Source organism: Arachis ipaensis, chromosome B8 (assembly GCF_059453495.1).
Source record: "Arachis ipaensis isolate K30076 ecotype BB chromosome B8, ASM5945349v1, whole genome shotgun sequence".
Lineage (NCBI taxonomy): Eukaryota > Viridiplantae > Streptophyta > Magnoliopsida > Fabales > Fabaceae > Arachis > Arachis ipaensis.
In genome coordinates this window covers 27,491,447-27,514,608 of record NC_142443.1, presented here as the reverse complement: position 1 = coordinate 27,514,608, position 23,162 = coordinate 27,491,447, and the positions used below count along the sequence as shown (strand labels likewise).

Genomic DNA, 23,162 nt, shown 5'->3' with positions numbered 1-23,162 from the left:
TGCGAAATTCCGTATCTCCAGTGGGACTAATGAATGCATAAGCTCATCGCGAAGTCTTGCTTTATACTTCAAACGCTTCCATACTTCAAAATCATTTGGGTTTCCCTGATAGATCTTAGAGAATTGACACAAATCCTTAAATTTCTGAGTATAATCTATCACTAACATATTTCCCTGTTTCAACTGCATTAGTTCCATTTCTTTAGCATCACGAACAGATCTAGGAAAATACTTTTTGTAAAATTCTTCCTTAAAAGTACCCCATTCAATCTCTTCCAGCTCTTGTCTTAACAAGTGTTGCACTTCATGCCACCAATGTTCAGCTTTTTCCTCTAACATATAGGTCACAAACTCCACATGTTGTCTTTTTGGTACATGTTGCACTCACAATGACTTCTTGATACCACAGAACTAATTATCAGCTTCAGTTGCAACAAGCGTCCCCTTAAACTTGGGCAGATTCACTTTCAGAAAGGTTGCCAGTGTCATAGGATTATCGTGGTTTCCAGCGCCTTCATTATCATTACCGTCTCCACCACGCTCACCATTGCATTGCCGTTTCACGTACAGCCTTAGCCATGGTATTCATCGTAGCTATAAAGGCATCCGCACCCCTCGTCGGTTCCTCTACAGAGTTCACATCACGCCTACCACGTCCTTGTCCCCGTGCCGCCATCAAGATCTTGTTCACACCCAACATTCAATATTAAGGTTATCAGTCTTAACATTTAAGGCAAAGTGTGAATAGTCTCTAGAATGAAAACACAGCAACAGTCATGCAATTTATATCACAAGGATATCCTATATGCATGAGACACAACTCAAAGAATGCAATGAAGCATGATTCAGTCCATATTCCCAGGCTTTAATAGGAACGAACTACTCTGATACCAAATTGTAACGACCCAATTCCCATACGTGATGATCATACTGGAAATTAAGTGTCACCAATACTTTGAGTGGGATAAAGGTAAACAAAGTCTTGATCGATGGTGGTGCAGCGATCAGTCTTTTGCCTGAAAGGATGTCAATTAAGGCGGGTAAGCATCCTAATGATTTAGTCCCTACAAATATTGCTGTGACAGATTTCAGTGGGACTTCGATTCCGGTCAGAGCGCTGGTTACTCTGACTGTGAAGGTTGGCTCGTTTGAGCGCAACACTGTGTTTGTGGTGGTTCCATCGAGAGCAAGTTATAATGCTTTGCTGGGGCGAGATTGGATCCATGGTGTAGGTGCAGTTCCTTCTACTGTGCATCAGAGTGTTTTTCTATGGATAAAAGATGGTAAATCTGAAGTCATCAAGGCAGATTCAAACCTTTATGTCGAACAACTACACATTGATTTCAGGATGTACAATTCTAAATTGAAGCCTCTGAATATTGATCGGACACTAAATTCTTATAATTGTGAAGGTTGCTAGTTGTCCTCTGAAGGCCTCTCGGTAATGAAAGTCATGTTTCGAGTTCAATGGCTGAGTTTATAGCAGAAGCGCATTGCATTGAGAATCAAAGTAATATTAATGAAATAAATAATTCAGTGTATTCTATTTCTCATGATATTATTGATCCCACTTTTGATTGCATCTATGATCTAGAACCATTGGGTTTCGAGAAATATTCGGTAAAAGATGATGATCATTATAAAGGGTTCGAATCTCAAGATCCTTTAGAGGAAGTAAATCTGAGGACTCTTGATGATGTTCGAATTACATATATATGTAAAGATCTCGTTGATCCTTTTCGAATTGAACTTTATAATCTTTTACATGAGTTTAAAGACTATTTTGCTTGGGATTATCATGAGATGCCTGGTCTCGATTTTTCACTTGTAGAACATCGATTATCATTAAAACCAAATGCTAGACCTGTGAAGCAAACTCCAAGGCGTTTTGCTCCAGAGATTAATGAGAAAATTAAAGAAGAAATAGAACGCTTGGTTAAAGCGAAGTTTATTTGTACTGCATGATATGTTGAGTGGGTCTCGAATATAGTCCCAGTGATGAAGAAAAATGGGAAGTTAAGAGTATGCATTGATTTTCGAGATTTGAATAATGCTACTCCAAAAGATGAGTATTTTATGCCAATTGCAGATATGTTAATCGATTATGCAGTGGGAAATGAAATCCTTAGTTTGATGGACAGTTATTCAGGATATAACCAGATCTTTATTGCGGAGGATGATGTGTCTAAAATTGCTTTTCGTTGTCCTGGGGCATTAGGTACTTATGAGTGGGTGGTTATGCCTTTTGGTTTGAAAAATGCTGGTGCAACATATCAGCGGGCAATGAATGCTATTTTCCATGAGTTTATTGGAAAGTTTATGAAAGTTTATATCGATGATGTCATGGTCAAATCGATTTCGGTAAGTCAACATATCGACCACTTGAGAAAAGCATTTATCACCATGAGAAAGAAAGGATTAAAAATGAATCCTTTGAAATGTGCTTTTGGTGTATCGGCTGGAAATTTCTTAGGTTTTGTTGTTCATAAAAAAGGAATTGCAATTGATAAAATAAAGCAGGTGCAATACTGGCATTATCCGCACCCAAATCGAAGAAAGAGGTACAATCTTTCTTGGGCAAGGTAAATTATCTTCGAAGATTTATTTCGAATCTTTCGGATAAAACTCGGGTGTTTGCCCCTTTGGTAAAATTAAAGAACGATTCACAGTTTGAATGGACAAAGGCGCATCAATTAGCGTTCGATTCGATTAAGAATTATTTGTCTAAGGTTCCAATTATGGCAAATGTTCGTCCACATGAGTCTCTAAAATTATATATTGCAGCGTCTGAGAGCACCATTGGATGTATGTTAGCCCAAGATGATGAAAACGGGCATGAACGAGCTGTTTATTACTTAAGTCGAGTTCTAACTGATATCGAAACAAGGTATTCCCCGATAGAGAAATTATGTTTGTCTTTGTATCATGCTTGTATAAAATTAAAGTGTTATATGGTGGCTAAATTGGTAAAAGTTATTGCGCAAACTGACTTAATCAAATATATGCTTAGTTTCCTAATGTTACGCGGGCGATTGGGAAAGTGGATGCTAGCATTAACAGAGTTTGATCTACAATATATCCCAGCTAAGGCTGTAAAAGGATAGGTCATTGCAGATTTTCTTGTGGATAATTCAAAAGATCTGAATGACCAGGGTGCAAATGTAATCGAAGTGAAAATCGGTTATTGGAAGTTATATTTTGATGGGTCAAAACATAAAGATGGCATAGGAGTTGGAATTTTAATTGTTTCACCAGAGGAAATTCCGTCGAAATTTTTATTCGAAATAAAATATCCTTGTTCGAATAATGAGACAGAGTACGAAGCTTTGATTTTGGGCCTCGAAATCTTAATTAATAAGGGAGTTTCGGAAGTTCAGATATTAGGGGATTCCAAGTTGGTTTTGAAGCAGTTATCGAAAGAATTTAAATGTAATAATGAGAGGTTACAGAAGTATTTGACAACTGCTTGGGAGTTGTTAACTTCTTTTCAAAAAATTTCTTTGGTTCATATTCCAAGGATTCAAAATGAAATGGCTAATGAATTAGCCCAAATTACTTCAAAGTATAAAATCGGTCCAGGAACTCTTAAAAATTTGGCCAGTATTCATCAGATTTTAGTACCTGCAAGTGAAAGAGAAGTTTTGTGCATCGATGAATGGGAAGATATTAATTGGAGGAAGCCTATTGCTCAGTATTTGAAAGATCCCAATATTCCAGTCGATAGAAAAATGAAATTACGAGCAATGAATTTTGTTTTAATAGTTGATGAGTTATATAAGAAAGGTGTCGATGGGAGTTTATTGAGATGTTTAGGTCAAAATGGCCAAAATATTTCTTTGGGTGAAGTTCACAATGGGATATGTGGTGCCCATCAGATTGGAAAGAAAATGAGGTGGGTGTTATATCGCAATCATGTATACTAGCCATCCATGATAAAAGATTGCATCGATTATGCAAAAGCATGCCTAGAATGCCAGAAACATGGCTCGATTCAACAAATCCCAGCATCCGAATTACATTCGATAATAAAACCATGGCCATTTAGAGGTTGGGCTTTGGATTTAATTGGGTTAATTCATCCTCCTTCATGAAAAAACACAAGTTTATCTTGGTAGCAATTGATTATTTCACAAAATGGGTCGAAGCGATTCCCCTTATAGAAGTAAGTCAAAGTGAGATAATAGATTTTATCGAGGAACATATTATACATCGATTTAGAATTCCTCAAACATTAAGTACTGATACAGGTTGAGAAGCCGTATCCTCGAGGATTAATCTTTGGGTTATTCCTGAAGGATTTTTTATTAATGAAGTGGGAGATGTTGAAAGCTTGATTAATCAATAGATCTTCTCCTTCAGCACTAGGGAAGAAAGAAAGTTTCTTGTTTGCCCTCTCTAGGGATTCAATCGATCCGAGGAAACAATGGGTATTTGTGCCTATTGTGAAGGGGATTAAGATTCTTGAATCATTAGCTTGCAGTCGAGGGTCGTCAATGACTTCATCATTGACTTGATTTAATATGCGAAGAGCTGGTGGAGCCGGTGGTACTACCACAGGACCTTTTCCTTTGTCTTGAACAGTAGCATGAGAAGAGGAAGTGGCCATTATAAAATGAAGGAACGAAAAATGAAAAGTTAGAGATTCTGTAATGTAAGAGGGATGCAGAGAATAATGGGTTCAGGAAAAGTTTGAATAAGGGTGAGATTGGTGAATTTAAAGTGTTACTGTAGCCGTTACTGTAGAAAGAATGTGAAAAAGGATAACTTCGCTTTGAAGTTGAAGTGAAAGGAAGAAGAAGCGTGAGTCTCAGAAAACATGTCGAGTGGGTCAGTATTAATGGGAAGTTAAATGATAGTTATTACTGATTTAAAAAAAATTGGAGTTTGAATTTGGATCAAGTGTTTTATCTTCCAATAAAGGAATCGAAGACAAACACATTAATCCAAGGGAGCAATTTGTTGATCGGAAAATATTTTCGATGAAGGTGAATTGTTCGAATTGATAAAGCGGTCGAAAACATAAGCAGTTTTCGAAAAGACACACGTGTAAGCATCAGACAGAGGTTTTCGACACGGATTTGATTTTGAGGCTTTTCGATAAATCGAGCAAGTCAATCAAATAGGATATTCGAATTGGTTAATCGAAATAGTTTATTCGAATAATTGATTCTAATAATTATGGTAGTGGAGAAGTTAAAGGCTTTCATCACCGAGGAAATCATGGGGAATGTGTACAATCAAAAGGCGAGAACGATTACCAAGGAGAAAGCATTCAGAATTGTAAAATTGTAGTTAATTGTAATTAATTGTCAGTTACCAAAAGTAGATTATAAATACTAGGAAGTCTTAAGGAATTAGGGTTGGAACTTTGTTTTAGAAATACACTCAAGCACACTCATATCCCCAGAGAATTTATGAGTTTGCATTCGACTTCAATTTCTGTAGGGTTCGTTCCATGTTTTTATTCTTCCATTTACATTTTCTGTAAACTCTATTTTTCAAGTAAATTTATCATTTAAGCAACCTTTAATTTCTGTGTTCAATTTACATTCCAGTACTTTTACTTTTCATGCTAAAGCCCTTTGACTCAGTTGAAGGAATTTCATTGCTTTGTTTAATTTCAACGCAATTTCTTCAATTCCAGTTAACCTTTTCTTTTCGAAAACTTTATTTTGTTGTCTTTTATCTTGAATTAAATATTTTAATTTCTTTTTATTCCCAAATCCCATCTAATCGAAGACACTTTGATGTACTTTTAGAAAACTGGTACCTGCAAAGAGGAGTAGTATTCATACCCTGGGTCGAGCTATGCGATCCGGGTTGGACAAAGACCAGAACGACTGACCTCTTATAAGGTTGGCTCATCATCGACCTCTTCCTAAAGAGCTCGGTCAAATCACCATAGAGGCCCAAGCAAGCCCAAAGCAGAGGATTACAGCCCACCCGAAGGTGGCTGACCAAAAGATAAGTGATCTCACCCACAAAAGATAAGATAAGATAACTAACTTATCTCAAAGAAGGTCACTCAACACTACTATAAATACACTGGAGCACCCAGGTATAACTCACTCTCTGATTCTACACAAAAAAAACCTGCTTAAAGCCCATGCTAACTTAAGCATCAGAGTCTCTTACAGGTACCACCACCCACTAGTGACCCAGGATCAGCAGTATCTCAAGATTCAGCAAGTCGGATCCAACAGCTCCGATCACACTCGAAGATCTCGTCCGAGATCGACCTTCAGTTTGAGGTAACCCTCGAAACATTGGCGCCGTTGCCGGGGAATCTGGAAGTCATCCCACCATCATGGCAGACAATCCAGACAACGATCATAACTCCAGTTTGGAGGAGAGAACGCCGCATAAGAACATGGATGCTGCATCAAAGGAAACACCTCAGTCCAAGGGAGACAAGCAAACCCCAAACACAGAGATCTTAGATGCAATCTGTGAACAACAGGATCGCCTTCAACAGTTCAAACAGGAAGCCAAACGGCAGCGGGAGGCCGAGAGAGACCTCCGGAGAGAAACAAGATAGCGTCGAGAGCTGGAGGACAAGCTCCTAAAGCTCGAAGATGACCTCAAAACTAGGACCACTCGATCCAGCCGCGAAGATAGCCCCCACAAGGACCAAGACCCGTTCACAAAGGAGATCATGAAAGCTAAAGTTCCAGAAGACTTCAAAGCCCCCGACATGACCCTGTACAACGGTACGTCTGATCCAAACCATCGTCTCAGCAATTTTAGAAGTCGGATGTATCTTATGGATGCCTTAGATGCAATCCGTTGTAAAGCCTTCCCGACCACTTTAACCAAGACGGCAATAAAGTGGTTCGACAGCTTGTCGCCCAGGTCGGTAACAAGCTTCGATGACCTCGCCAAGAAATTCTTAGCTAGATTCTCCATCCATAAAGACAAAGCCAAACACGCTCCAAGCCTGCTAGGGATTAAGCAAGGAGATCGGGAAAGCCTCCGGAGTTACATGGAAAGATTCAACAAAGCATGTCTAGACATACGAAATCTTTCAACAGAAGTAGCCATCATGGGTCTCATTAATGGCCTACGAGAAGGACCCTTTAGTCACTCCATATCCAAAAAGTATCAAACATCTCTCAACGAGGTTCAAGAATGGGCGGAAAAATACATTAATATGGAAGAGAACTCCCAATTAGGAGAAACCTCCAAGACTGGATTCTCCTACCCACCTCGGGACAAGGATAAAGAGTCCAGGAAGAAAGAAGACCAACCTACTGAGAAGCCCAGAAAGTACCACAACTACACCCCTCTTTGAGTGTCTCTCGTAGACGTTCACCGGGAGATATGCAACACTGAGAAGATCCCACCGCCTCGCTCGATTATACACAAGAGAGGAGGAAGTCGAACAGAGTATTGCGAATACCACCGAATCTACGGGCATTCTACCAACGAGTGCTACGACCTAAAGAATGTCATAGAACAATTGGCACGAGAAGGGAGATTAAATCGGGTCTTAGCCAATAGAGCATATGAACAAAAAAAGAGAAGAAGGAGGATTCACAGAACGTCCCCCTCACACCCCTGAGAGACATGTTCACATAATAAATGAAGGATTCGCAGGAGGAGAGATCTCTAAATCATCCCGTAAGAGACACCTCAAGGAAGTGTATCATGTCGGAGGAGGGGACAGGTCACCCAACCTCCCCACTATTACCTTTACTCAAGAGGACACCGCAGGCATCATCCCGGGACAAGATGACCCGGTGGTCATCACCATCGTACTCGCCAACGCCAATCTCCACCGAACATTGGTAGACCAAGGAAGCTCCGCAGATATCCTGTTCAAACCCACCTTTGATAAAGTCGGCCTATAAGAGAGAGAGAGCTCAGAGCTTATCCAAATAGCTTGTACGGACTCGGAGACACCCCAATCCAACCCCTTGGGTACATCCTACTGCACACAACATTGGGAAAAGGAACACGATCTAGAACGTTGAGCATAGACTACATCGTAGTCAATGTGAACTCCGCATACAATGCCCTCATACGTCAGACAACGTTAAATCAACTCGCCGCGGTGGTCTCCACTCCACATCTATGCATGAAGTTCCCAACTACAGAAGGGATCGCTACCATAAAGGGGGACCAAAAACTCGCGCGATGCTGTTACAATGAAAGTCTGAACCTTAAAGGCGACCCCAGAGGAAAGGAAACCAATACTATAGAACTCGGGGGAATTCGAGCTAGCGAAGAACTCCGCCCTCAGCCAGAAAGTGAAACCAAAGAAGTTCAAATTGGAGACACTCAAGACAAAACAACAAACATATGGGCAAATCTAAATGAATAAAGGAGCTGCTAACAAAGCTCCTAAAGGACAATTCCGACCTCTTTTCATGGAAGGCCGCCGACATGTCCGGTATTGATCTCGGACTAATGTGTCATAAGTTAGCCGTATATCCTGGGTCTCGACCAGTACAACAGAAGCATAGGAAGCTTGGTCCGGAGAGGTCGCAAGCCGTAGAGGAGCAGGTACATGCCTTGTTGGAGGCAGGCTTCATAAGGAAGGTGAAATATCCATTATGGTTAGCCAATGTAGTATTGGTCAAAAAGTCAAATGGGAAGTGGCGGATGTGCACTAACTATACCGACCTCAACAAAGCCTGCCCAAAGGATCCTTATCCACTCTCGAATATAGATACACTAGTCGACGCTTCATCGGGATACAAGTACCTCTCCTTCATGGATGCTTACTCGGGATATAACCAAATCCCGATGTATCAACCCGACCAGGAGAAAACTTTATTCCTAACCCCAAGAGCAAACTACTGCTACGAAGTCATGCCCTTCGGCCTCAAGAACACATGGGCTACATATCAAAGATTGATAAACAAAGTGTTTGCCAATCACATCGGAAATTTAATGGAGGTTTATGTAGACGACATGCTGATAAAGACACAAAGAGAGGAAACATTGTTATTCGACCTCACTGAAGTGTTCAACACCATAAGAAAGCTTGGGATGAGACTTAAGCCCACAAAGTGCACCTTCGCAGCAGAAGCTGGCAAATTCCTAGGCTTCATGCTCACTCAAACAGGGATTGAAGCTAACCCGGATAAATGCCAGGCCATACTTAGCATGAAAAGCTCGACCTGTGTTAAGAAGGTCCAGCAGCTCAACAGAAGGCTGGCGGCTCTGTCTAGATTCCTAGCTGGATTGGCATTAAGATCCCTCCCTTTCTACGCAACACTAAGGAAAGGAAAGAGGTTTGAATGGTCCCCAGAATGTGAAAAAGCATTCCAAGACTTCAAGACATTCCTGGGGCAACCACCCATCCTAACCTAACCCAGGGAAGGTGAAGAGCTAATCCTATACCTCGTCGTAGGAAGTCCGGCAATAGCTTCAGCACTAATCAGAGAAGACGAAAAGGGACAACAGCTCATCTACTTCATCAGTAAGGCTCTACAAGGGGCTGAACTAAACTACCAAAAAATAGAAAAGTTCACCTACGCCCTTATACTCACTTCTCGACGACTCTGGCTATATTTTCAAGCCCACACTATCAGAGTACGGACCATTCAACCCATAAAAAGTATTCCACAGAAAACAGACTTAGCTGCAAGAATTCTACAATGAGCAGTCGAGTTGTCTGAGTTCGATCTCAAGTATGAAGCTCGGACAGCCATCAAGTCCCAATATCTGGCCGACTTCGTTGTAGAATACACCGACACCTCAGACACCCCCACCGGCTGGAACCTCTACGTTGACGGTTCATCAAATAAAGCCAGGAGTGGAGCCGGAGTAATCCTAGAAAGTAATCAAGGAACTCAACTTGAGCTCTCCTTAATGTTCGAGTTTCCCGCATCAAATAACCAAGTCGAGTACGAAGCCCTACTGGCAGGTTTGAAGCTGCCTAGGGAGGTCGGCGCTCAAACTTACCATTTTCAGCGACTCACAGGTAGTTACCTCGCAAATAGAAGGGAGCTACCAGGCTAAGGATCCTACCATGAAGAAATACCTAGACAAGACTAGAGAACAACTCGGAAAATTCATGGGATATAAGATCCGACATATACCTCGGGAACAAAATACACGAGCTGATGCACTTTTGAAACTAGCCAGCACCAAACCTGGGGGCAACAATAGAAGCCTCATCCAAGAAACACTACAAAGCCCGTCAACCTTGGAAGAAAGAAAGGTCTTAAGCATATCAGACCAGGACCAAGGGTGGATGACTCCCAGAGTCAGCTATCTCAAGTATGAAACACTTCCCGCATACAAAAAAGAGGCAAAAAGGCTAGTACGAGAAGCGCAGTACTACACCATAGTGCACGACGTCCTATATAGGAGAGGAATCTCTACACCCCTCCTAAAATGCGTCCCGACCTTCGCTACGAGGGAAGTTCTTGAGGAAGTCCACAGTGACATGTGCGGTAACCACTTCGAGGTGCAAGCTCTTTCCAAAAAGGTACTTCGAGTTGGTTTTTACTGGCCGACGTTACAAAAGGAAGCAACAAAGTTCGTCAAAACATGCCCTCCATGTCAGAAGAATGCCAACTTTCACATCGCACCACCCGAAGAACTCATTTGTGTCACTTCACCCTGGCCATTCGCAAAGTGGGGGCTCCACCTCCTCGGACCTTTCCCTCAGGGATCAGGGCAAGTCAAGTTCCTCATTGTAGGAATAAACTATTTCACAAAGTGGATCGAGGCTGAACCTTTAGCCACTGCCACCGCCCAAAGAAGTCGGAAGTTCTTTTACAGAAATATTGTCACAAAGTTTGGGGTCCCATACTCCATTACCACAGACAATGGCACTCAGTTCACTGACACAGGCTTCAGAAACCTGGTAGCCGATTGAAAAATCAAGCACCAGTTTACCTCTGTAGAGCACCCGTAAGCCAATAGATAGGCGGAAGCCACCAACAAAGTCATACTAGTCGGGTTAAAGTGAAGACTACAGGATGCCAAGGGAGCTTGGGTCGAAGAGCTCCCGCAAGTCCTATGGGCATACCGGACAACACCACACTCAACCACCGGAGAATCACCATTCCGACATGCTTACGGAATGGAGGCAATGATTCCCGTGGAAATAGAAGAAGGATCCCCTAGAGTGATCCTCTATAACGAAGACACCAACTCCCAAGCTCAAAGGGAAGAGCTCGACCTAGTTCCAAAAGTCCGAGAAAGAATTCGGATCAAAGAGGAAGCCCTAAAGCGTCAAATGGCTTTAAGGTATAATTGAAAGGTAATCCAGCGAAGCTTCGCCACCAACGATCTCATCTTAATCCGAAATAATATCGGAGCAGGTCGGTTAGGAGAAGGAAAGCTAGCAGCTAACTGGAAAGGGCCATACCGAGTTACAGAAGTACTAGGAAAAGGCTACTATAAGGTGTCCGACCTCGAAGGGCGAGAGCTACCAAGGTCATGGCATGGCTGTAACCTAAGAAGGTACTATAGCTAGAAAATATTAAAGACCTTAGGTCAAGGCGCACTCTTTTTCCTAAAAAAGGTTTTTTAATGAGGCGCCAGGCCGAGATCTAAAAAACTGCCCAACCTAGAAGGGTAAGCACTCATATGTACACACTTTTATTTATGTTTTTATCTCATTATTACTCGAATGAAAGTTATTAATTCCCTAAAAAGTTTTCTACCAAGACGCATTAATCTAAGCTCATAAAACGCAAAAATTTATCGCCCGATTACAAAGAGGTCGGCAAGGTGAAGCGATAGAAGCAATTTAATGCAAGAAGTTATAAAGAGTAACCCATAAAAAGTGACCTGACGATGTCTAACTAAAAATGGGATTACTAAAAATAACTTAAGAAGGCCCGACAGAGAAGTCGGAACAATGAAAGGATCACTGAAAAGAGACCAAAAAGCCAAGTGCTTAGCTGAAAGGTACAAAGTCTCGAAAAAAGACATTACTTAAAAAGCAAAAGCACAAGTCGGAAGAAGGCTAAAAAGTCATCCAAACAAGCTATAAAGAAAAGGTTCCCCATAGGAACACTACCTAAAAAGTTGATTGGAATACGACTGAAAGCCAGGACAGTAAAGGCATACAGGTCAACTCCAAAAAGGGACGACCTAAAGAGACAAATACAAAAAGAGAATAGGTAAGAGTCCAAAAAGTTAGAAAGCCTAAGGGTTGAAACGCCTAGCCAAAAAGGGTACAAAACTCCTGAAAGGAGATATTACTCAAAAGGCAAAGGCCTAAAAAGTCATCCAAACATACTAAAAAGTTTCACACGAGAACACTACCTAAAAAGTTGTTTAGAATTTGACTAAAGAGCTTGGATGACAAGTCGCAAAGATGATACAAATGAGGTAGCCACCACAAGGGAAACCAAGGCAAACCCCACCTCAAGGGGTGTCAAAGGTTGAAAAAAGCATATCGTCACAAGCAGAGTTAATTCAACACGAATTAAAGCATTAAAGACTCAAAGGATGCCTAAACGGCAGCCCAAGAGTTTAAAGTGTTGTTTTTTAAATAAAGTTGCTAGGAAGCAACTAAATGTGAAAGATTCAGCCATAGAAACTTGCAAAAAAGTTCAACAAAGTCCACAGGTCAGACTATACCAAATACAAAAAAAAAGCTATAATAAGAAATCATTAAGGATCTGAAGTCGCATCAGCAGCAGCACCCTTAGGAGAAGGAGGCATGGTCGAGATGGGGGTGGCATTGACAACTCCATCTGGCTCGTTCAAAATCTCCACGTCAGGCTCGGGATTAGGTGGGACCACCTCGCCAGAAGGAGCTGCGATAGTGGAAGCTGAGGAAGCCTTAGGTGGTGGCACAAGAGGAGGACCTTCATCTTCATCATCTGGGGCAGGCACGATCTTGCCATCCTCCACCATATCTCAGGAGCAAGAACCCAGACTTGGGCCTTTAGATTTTCATACATCTCGGTCACGCTACTTACGATATGACCTTGAAGCTCGGCATAATCGTCTTGAGTAGAATGAAGTCTTTCCTTAGTCTCCAAGAGCTCGCCATATGTGCAGGTATAGCTCTCCTTATACTTTTTGGCCGTCTCCTCGGCCAGATTTGCAGTCGCCTCCGCTGCAGTAGCTCGAGACTTCTCCTTCTCAACATCAAGCTCCAATTTAGCCACCTTGGCATCTAGTTTGTCTTTCAAATACTTAATCCTATCATACTCAGATCTAGCATCCTCCATAAAAGCTCTGGTAGCTCAAACCGGAGACTCCCAGACAACTCGGGATAAGGATGCTCCCAAATTGGCTATCCAAATACTATTGCTCGTTATAAAATCGAGGTGGTGAAGGATTGAAACGTCGTCCAGAGGGACTTTACCATGAGGAGCAATCAATTCTGTGGCAAATGCCACACCATCAAATTCTTTGTCATCAAGATCATAAGTACCAATAGTCTTTTGCTTCTTGGGAGGGGGACCAGCAGCAGTAGGAGAGGAGGCAGCACCAGAGGTCGTCTGAGACGGGTCAGACGGAACTATCCAAAGTCTCGGGGTCGAGATAATCTTCCTCGGACCCTGAGACTCAGCCGCCAGCTTCTTCAGAGGCAGCTCTACCAAAGACCCATCCCCCAACGTCTTATGTGACAGATTGTGGGCCACCATCGCTTTCTTGGCCTTCCGAAAGGACTTCATAGAATCCGAAGATTTAACCATCTCTGAAAAGAAGCCAGAAAAATGATTACACAGTTAGAAGAGGATAAATTCACAAATAAGAATAGAAAACTATATGTAAAGAAAGAGGTCGGACGCTACCTAGCTCAGCACGAAGAAGGGAAATATCTCCTAAAAACTTCTTAGTATCCAGGTGAGGAGGTTCCCCCTAATGCTCCTCCAAAACACTCACAAAAGCCTTTTCTACCTCATCTAAACTCTCCCAAGAGTATTTTAGGTCTACAGGATCTTTTTGCCACCATAAAGGAAAGGTCGGCTCATCATTCTCATCCAAAAAGAAAGGGCAAACGCCCTCAACATCTCGGTAAAATAGTAATTTTTAAAGTCACAAAAAGATTCATCAAACATTAAGAACACTTTCTTTCCCTGGGTAGCTCGGAAAGAGATCCAATAAGCTTTCTTCTTAGCCACTCCAGGTTTGGTCAAAACAAACAGGTAAAGGAAAAGAGACTGGGAAGGATGAACACCTAGTTCTCGACACAACAACTGAAAAATCTTTATAAAGGCCCAAGAGTTCGGATGAAGTTGCGAAGGGGCCACATTACAGTTTCACAAGAGCTCGGTTTCGAAGGCAGTAAAAAAAATGGTAATATTCAGCTGGGAAAAGAAATAGTTGTAGGCATAAAAGAAAGGTTGCTCTGTCCGCACTAAAGGAGGGAAACTAACTCCTTATTTGCGTCTAATTCAATGAATAAACCTGAATTGGTTTGGAAAGATACTTAGAGACTATTAGCTGATGGCATTTTGTATTGTAGAAGATGCGAGTTGCAATTGCTAGGTACTTTTCAAACTTTTGTTTGAGTATTTATTATTGATTAAGTTTCTGTGTAAATGGTTATATCATGATATTTTTAGTTTTTATTTGTGATGAATTAAAACTTCTTTTCACTTATTTCTTAGAGCTCATGATCACAGAAGAAGAACTTGAAATTCTTTGTTTAATTGAAGTTGAAAAATTATTGGAAATGAACGGCAGAAGCTTGAAAGATTTTTGCCAAATGCTTTTTCCTAATCAAGATTTGGCTTCTCATGTTTCAAATTCTATGATTATGAATGAGTTGGGTTATGATGTACATCAACTTCGGGATGAACATGCTGCAAATTTGAAAAAATTGATAGAAAAACAAAAACTCATCTACCAGAGAATAATTGACACAGATACAAATAAAAGAGTTTGGTTCTTTTTTGTTTATGGATTTGGTGAAATTGAAAAACTTTTTTCATGGAAATTATCTTCTCGTCTTCTTCAGAAATTGTTTTAAATGTTGCTTCTAGTGATATTGCATCTCTATTGGTACCTAGTGGAAAGACTGCACACTCATTATTTTGCGTCCCAATTGAGTTAAATGAGGAATCTGTGTGTAATATTAAAAAATATAGACAACGAAAAGAACTTATTTGTCGGGATTCTCTAATAATATGGGATGAGGCACGCATGACGAATAAGTTTGTACTTGAAGCACTTGGTAGAAATTTTTGTGATTTAATGAGTTCGAATGTGCCTTTGGCTCATGATATTCCCTTTGGTGGAAAAGTTATTGTGCTTGGTGGTGATTTTAGGCAAGTGTTACCAGTTATTCCTAAAGAAACTCGTGCTGAAATAGTTATGGCTTCAATTAATGTGGTTGACAAAGAATCTTCGGCTGTAAAAGAATTCTTTTGTATCAAATTTAGATGAAGTAAAAGAATTCTCTGATTGGATCTTAAAGATTGGTGAAGGTTCTTATGGGATACAAAAGGAGGATAAAATTATTGTTGATATTCCAAGTGATTTACTTATTCCGCCAACTGATAATCCTATTTAGGATATTGTTTCAGCTATATATTCAGATATTCATGATAACCACGGTAATGCTTCATGTTTTCAAGAACGTGCTATACTTGCTCCTACTGTTGACATTGTGTAATAGATAAATGATTTTGTTGTTGACATTCTTCCTGGGTTTGAAAAGGTTCATTTGAGTTCTGACTCTTTTTTTCAAAGCGATTGTCAAGATGGGATTGTAACTGATTGGTTGACAACTGAGTTTTTGAACCAACTGTTGCATCTTGCTGAAGTTGACAATTCTTTGTCCCTTAATATTGTATTCTGTGATTGTAACTTCAAGTTTTATGATATCTACCTTTTTTTTGGCTTTTTCCCGTCTCTTGGTGTAACTTTGACTACCTCTTTTTTGTTAGTCTGTAAAATGTACTGTGTTAATATGCAGACTACCTCCCTATTTTGGTATGAGATATTTTAAGCCTACTTTTATATGGTTGAAGAAGCCTACAATCATTTGGCCTTGAGCATAATTTTTAGTTTCTATAACTCCTTTAATCAAATTCTATACTAGAGATCTTTTGAGTCATTCTATTTTTTTGGCTTTTATGTTTTTTCAAAGTAGCTTATTATCTTCTTTTTATTTGTCTTTAGCATGTACTTTGTGTCAATATCTAGATGTGTTTGATGTAATATGCTTATATTTAATAGGTCAAGAAAATGTGTCCAAATAATCCCGATGCAACAAAGAAATTAAAGGAATGTGAAAAGGCAGTTATGAAAGTTAAATTTGAAGAAGCCATTGTTGCACCAGAGTCTGAAAGGCATTCAGTAGCTGAATCTATAGATTACCATTCGGTAGGTACTATTTTGACTGTTGTTTCTTATGATAGAATCTTTAGATGTTTATTTTTGGTGTTCCCTTGTTATTCATGCAAAAAAATATGAAAATTTAGGTTCAAATTTATTTTGCTTGATCAGCACCGCTTGTGGCACCTACTAGCTATTACCTATTAAAGTTACATAATTTGGTGTGCTTGAATTTTAGTCGGATGATTTTTGTATTATTATAAGCTCTTTTTTTAAGTTATGGTCACTAATTAAGAAATCTTTTCTCGTTAACATTTTACATTAGCCTCTTTCTAAGATCATAAAATGCCTTAATATTATTCAAATGGATCTTATTATTTTTAGCTACTATACATGCATACCCTTCATATAAAGTAGCTAATTGGAACTATGTTAGCTTAATTGCCCAAAATTTAATTGGCAATTTTCTTCTATGTTTCAACATCAATGAACTTTGTATTTTTTATGCTTCAGCATCAGTAATTCTTTTTTCCTTTTGGTGCACCCATTTGCCTTTTTCACATTTGATTATTTCTTAATATTTGTAAATACTACTAAAAAGTATCATAGCCCAAAAGTTCGTAAGATCTTGGATCAAACAAGTTTATATGGAAGCTGGGGAGATTGAAACAAAATGTAAGAAGATAATTATGCAGAATTACAAAATTTAAAGTATGAGAGAGTCACTAGGAATTAAATTATTAGTTTTGTTATAGAATTATAATTTTTTAATTATAATTATAGCATGTAAATAATTCATGTAAATCAATAAAAAATCAATTTCTTTTTATACTTTCTTATAATCCCTTTTTTTTAATTTGACAAAGAAATAGGCCATACTTTGAATATGTGGCAAAAGGTTCTAGCTAGCAAGCCACGCTTTTGAAGCGTAGCCAAAACCAACCTAATTGGCACGCTTGAAAAGCATAGGCATATCTTCCATTATTGGCACGCTTTTAAAGCGTGGCTACAAGGTATACATATGGTTACGCTTTTAAGTGTGGCAATCTATAAAAGCGTGGCAATCTATAAAAGCGTGGCAAAAAATAAATGTGGCGATAAAGCAACTGACAAGTTTGCAGATGTTACCCTTTCAAAAGCGTGTCAGTAGCTCAAAAAGCGTAGCCAAAAGTTATCGCTACATTTTTTCAACATTTGGCCACGCTTTAAAAGCATAGCAAAATCGATGTTTTCTTGTAGTGATTATACTTTTATAGTAACAAAGGCTTATCAATTATATATGCCCATCCGTATTACATGACCAGAAAAAATTTGGGTGACAATCCCTTAGTTAATGGAACCGCTATCATCATATCAGTACCAATATGCTCAATAGACACTTTTCGTTTCTGCACTTCCTTCTTAATTGTCAAGTACTTTCAAATCCATGTATTTTGTACCCTTAGAGTACTTGTTATTCTTTGAAAAGAAAACAACTGCAGAATTATCACAATAAAGTGTTAGTGGCTTAGTTATACTTTCAATAATACTATGCCTTAAGATAAAATTCCACAACCATAATGCTTGAACTGTGACTTCAAAGCATGCCACAAATTCTATCTTCATCGTAAAAGTAGTAATGATAGATTCTTTTACACTTTTTCATGAAATAACTCCAGCTAACATAAAAATATAATCAAAAGTTGACTTTTTCGAGTCTATGCATCTAGCAAAATATGAATTTGAGTTGCCAACCACTTCAAGGTCATCTGAGTTTTATAAGTGAGCATGTGTTTCTTGGTACCTTTTAAATACCTAAGAACTTTCTTTGTGGCCTTTCAGTAATCTATTCTAGGATTACTTTAATATCAACTCAACATCCCAACAGCAAAACTTATATCTGATCTAGTACACGTCTGAATATACATCAAACTTTCAACCACTAAAGCATAAGAAATTGACTCCATTGCTTTTCGTTCCGATTCATTCTTGGGACATTGCATTTAACTAAATTTATCTCCCTTTTAAATTGGAACTATTCTTGCATAACAACCTTCCATTTTAAACCTTTCTAACACATTTTTGATATATCCTTTTTGTGACAATCTTAATATACCTTGTGATCTATAATGGAATATTTATATTTCTATTACATAGGATGCACACCTATATCTTTCATTTCAAACTTATTAGAGAAAAAATTCTTTAAATCATATAACAAACTAACATCATTAGCAACAAGAAACATATCATCAACATATAGAACCAATATAATAAACTTGCTCCTACTGATTTTCATGTAGATACACCTATCAACAATGTTCTCTATAAAATTATATGTTAAGGTGGTATCATTACATTTGATAAACCACTGTCTAAAAATTTGTTTTAGTCCATATATTGACCTGTTTAATTTGCACACCAAAATTTTTTTGTGGTTAAAAACCCTTGAGGTTAGCTGGTCCATATAAACCTATTCTTCTAAGTAACCATTGAGAAAAACGGTCTTTATATCCATTTGATGAAGTTTTAAATCATAATGAACCACCAAAGCCATAACAATTCTTAAGGAATCCTCCTTTCAAATTGGTGAAAAGTTTTTTTTGTAGTCAATATTATCCTTTTGAGTGTGACCTTTGGCAACTGTAAAACTCTGACTAAACAAAAATTAAATAAAAAATTAATTAAATATGGGCCGACGGGGTGAAAAATTAGAATCATAATTTGAAAATTTAGACGTAATAATTGAATTTGGAGGATTTTTTTGAGTGAAAAAATACTTTTCTACGGAAAAATGTGTAAGGATGCATATTAGAAATTTAAATGGCAGTACTAGCTTAGATTGTCCGGTACTATGACTAAGAAAATTAATTATGTGAAGAGGGTTAAGAAATTAGAATTTATGATTTGTGAAAGTAAAAAAAAATTAAATGCAAATTAAAACACCAATCTTAAAGGTTTTGGTCCAAAATTGGGCCAACAGGTTAAATCGAGTGAACTGGCTCCAAGCCCACACTATATAAGCCATACACTTGTGTGCAATTCAGCAACAAAACCCCCTTATTTATGAGTGTCACGCTGAATTGAAGATAGGGAAGAGTAGAGAAACCCTAGCCCTTTGATCTTCATAACTCCATAACTTTTGATCCGGAACTCCGGTCGACGAGCTGTTTGCGACGCGAAGCTCTCATTGAGCTCTTCAATTCCATCTAAGAAATTTGGTAAGCCTCTCCCTCACCAATCTCCAGTTTTGATTTTGGTGTGAAAAATCACGTTTTTGGCTTGTGTGTTCATGGAACTTGGTGATTCTTGTGTTTAGGGGGAGCTCTAGCTAGAGTCCTAGCTAGATATCATCACCAATTTCAGTCGGTAAAGGTAAGAGCCACTTTTTTTATTTCTTTATGAAGTTTTATGAAACCCTAGAGTTGAGTATTGTGTATATTATGTGAAATTAGTGTAGATTGAGTACTTGGGACATTAAATTGAACATTGGTGGTGTTTGAGCTTGGCGGAGGTGAACTTGAGACTTGGACTTGGTGGACTTCAAGTTTGAAAGTTTGGTTTTGACGTCATTGAGGTACGATTTTAGTTTCATTTAAATACCGTATAATGTAGCATAAAATCCTAGGGTAGATGTCCCTAGAATTAAGTTTGAATTGTATATTTGGATAGATTTAGTATGTGTAGATGATATGTTGTGGTAATTAATGATTTGGATGAGAATAGTGTAATGATGCATAGTTGATGTGTTGTTGGAATTGGTGTTAGATAGTGAATTGTGTGATGATGTATGAGATTGAATGGAGTTTTGATAATGAATGTGTGAAAAGTAGGAATGATTGATAGGATATTGGGAATTGGGGATTAAGATGTGAAGTGGATAAAATTTGAGTTGAAATAAGTAAATGAAGTAGGTTTGAATTTGGTTGAGTGTGAATATGTGAATTGAGTTGGTTTGGGGTCCTCTTGATGTGTTAAAACAAAGTTGGCTTGTAAACAATTGGAAGAATTGGTAAAGGTGTGTTTTTGGTTAAAACTTATTTTTGGCCAACTTTAGCGGGCCATAACTCGGTCCTCGAAGTTGAAAACTTTTTAAAGTTAGATTTTTATGAAATTCAGTTATCGATCTTTTCAACGGTTCGAGAATGGTTAAAAACGATTTAAAATGAAAAGATTATGCACATTTAAAGTTTTGGTAAAAACATTGCATTCCTGCAGCATATCAGCTTTTCTGGTTTCTGATATGCATGCGTACACGACTTTGGCGAAAATTGCACTCATGTGTACGCGAGCAGGTGCATGCGTATGCAACTTTGTCAAAATTCTGGATTAATGCGTACGTATGAGGCATGCGTGCGCATGACCACCTAGTTTCAAAAAACTTGAATTTTTTAGTTTTTAACCATTCTTTTAGCCTTTTAAACCTTTATAAACCCCGATAAGAGTATAGAACCAGTGTAATTAAGGATAGAAGAGTTAGGGACCAAATCTAAAGAGTTGAGTTAGTGAAATTGAGGAAAATGAATAAGACGTGAAGTGATGCGTGGTGAGGATGAATGTAATGATGAGTAATGATTGATTATGATGACGAACGATGATGATGAATGAGTTTAATTAAGAGTGAATTTGAATTGAGAAGAGATTGAAGATGATATTGTTAATGAGATTGCAAAATGAACGATGGGTTTAAGTTCTTGATAATTGGCGAATGATGACGGATTAGGGAGGTTAAGGATTCCTTCCGAGTAATATGTTGTATACATGAGTGAAGATTCTGATGAGATGATGATTGAGAAGTGTGACGGGCACTATATCCAGGATAAATAGACGAGTTAGGATTGAGAATTTTTCCTCTCTTGTTGTGGTTATAAATAAAGAGATACAGGCTTTTCTGCCTACGAAGTGTATAGAACACTCACCCTGCGAGACGAATAATGAGTTTAGAAAGAGATACAGGCTTTTCTACCTGCGAGGTGCACAGGGCACTCACCCTACGAGAGATACAGGCTGTTCTGCGTGTGAGATAAGGAAAGTGATGGTGAAATTGTGAATGGTTGTACGCTGATATGACAGGGCACTCACCCTGCGAGAGATACAAGCCTAGGTTGTTCTACCTGCAAGATAAGGAAAGTGATGGTGAAATTGTGAATGCAAATGGGCCTAAATCCGTCGGGCCAGCCCACGTAACCCGCCAAAAAAGGCGGGTTGGGCTGAAAAATTGGGACCGCCAAATAGAAAAGTCCGCTTAACCCGCACCGCTTAAAGCGCGGGTTTTGACAGGCTTTGGCGGGGCGGGACAGACTTTTCCGCCAGACTTAGTATTTTTTTGGCCAAAATCTAACTTCTTCCAACCCAAATTACAAGAGAATGAAGATGAAAATTGAGTATTTTGGATTATGTTAATTTTGCTTTGGAGACAATATTTATAATTATGTTTTGGATGAAAATTTGGTTTATAATTATGTTTATTAGATATTTATAATTACAAAGACTTTAATGTTTTTGAATATAAAAATTATAATTTTTTATGCCTTTAGAAATTATAAATTTATTAAAATGATTGTGAAATTATATATATTATTTAATAGTTAATAGTTAAAAAAAAAGAGGAAATTTGGCAGGCTTAGCCCGCCAGCCTGCCAGCCTGCAGTTAGGCGGGGTGGGGTGAGATTTTAGGACCGCCTCAATAGGCGGGGCGGGGCGGGCTTCCCCGCTTGCCACCCCTAGTTATATGATGATTTGATAGGGTACTAACCCTACGAAAGATACAGGCTGTTTTGCCTGTGAGATAAGGAAAGTAATGGTGAAATTGTGAATGGTTGAACAATGATATGACAGGATACTAACCCTGCGAGAGATACAAGCTTGTGTGCTTGTGAGGTGTACAGAGCTTTTAACTCTGTGAGGTGTATAGAGCATTTAACTCTGAGAGGTTCTGCGAGGTGTACAGGGCACTCACTCTGCGAGGTGTACAAGGCACTTACCCTGCGAGGCTATGCTATATAGCGAGTAAACAGCAGAGAGGACAATGTCCGGGTTAGTCACTGGATGTGTCGAATTTCGGCTGTATAACTGATATATGAGCTCATGGCTAGTAGGACAGACATGCATCATCTTCATTTGATTGAATTGTTTGGGTTTGCTACTTGTCATGGCTGTTTACCTGTTTATAATATATGACTATGTACTAATTGCTTTACTTGAATTTACTTGTGTGTTATTTGTTTGTCTTGCTTGTGTTTGCATAACTGAAATGTCCTTCATGCTAGTGTCAGTTGACGCTGAGGGTTGTCCTTGTTGAGAGGAAATGATGAAAAAATTGAATAATAAAGATAAATATTGAATAAGATTATTTAAGCTCCCTGGGTAGATGCATTGGAGTGATTCCACTTGCTCCGGGTGGAGGTTTTATGTGTTGATATAGAATGACTAAGTCGAATTACCTGAGGGTTGTTTTGGTTGAAGTTAGAGTGTTGTGGAAATAAAGAGGAAAGTGAATTAGAATAGAATTCTCTTATGATAGTTGCCTACTTATGGATTAGTGAGAATTTAGGATGGATATGATGAGGTAAGAAGTTTAAGATTACTTAGTAAGTTCGTGTTGCCTTATGCTGTATCTATTTGGCACTTTTACCATACTGGGAACCCATGGGTCAGGGGTTGTCATTCTGTATATATCTCTTATTTTTCAGATATAGGTCCTGGAGCTCAGCAGTGAGCTGTGGTTCATCTGAGAGATGGCAAAGATTATTGGACTCTGTTTCTATTTTGTTTAGAATCTCTCCATATTTATTTTGAAAAATTTATATCTATGTAATTATCTATTTTGGAGCTTGCCTATAGAGGCCTTGATGTATTTTTTGGGAGAGATAGAAAAGATACTGTTGTCAAACTTATTTTATTTCTGTACCCTAGCCGGCCTAAACTTCGTAGGTCGCGACTAGTGGCTAGTTTACTTATGATATATATAT

The 23,162-nt window shown here is 38.8% G+C and overlaps 1 protein-coding gene across 1 annotated transcript; it reads left to right on the top strand.

The window, feature by feature from the left end:
* Positions 1 to 1,998: 1,998 nt before the first annotated feature.
* LOC148547519 (uncharacterized) lies at positions 1,999 to 3,923 on the top strand. The gene is made up of 3 exons (XM_088495478.1): positions 1,999 to 2,361; positions 2,658 to 2,805; positions 3,115 to 3,923. Exons 1-3 carry the CDS (start codon positions 1,999 to 2,001, stop codon positions 3,921 to 3,923), a joined length of 1,320 nt encoding a protein of 439 aa, XP_088351604.1.
* Positions 3,924 to 23,162: the final 19,239 nt, after the last annotated feature.

What these genes read in the sequence shown, in the direction of transcription:
- LOC148547519 (XM_088495478.1), top strand. Translation starts at nt 1,999, where the DNA reads ATGAAGAAAAATGGGAAGTTAAGAGTATGCATTGATTTTCGAGATTTG. An exon ending in TCATGGTCAAATCGATTTCG is followed by an intron (nt 2,362 to 2,657) that starts GTAAGTCAACAT and finishes GTAAAATTAAAG; the next exon opens with AACGATTCACAGTTTGAATG. An exon ending in GTCTGAGAGCACCATTGGAT is followed by an intron (nt 2,806 to 3,114) that starts GTATGTTAGCCC and finishes AGGTCATTGCAG; the next exon opens with ATTTTCTTGTGGATAATTCA.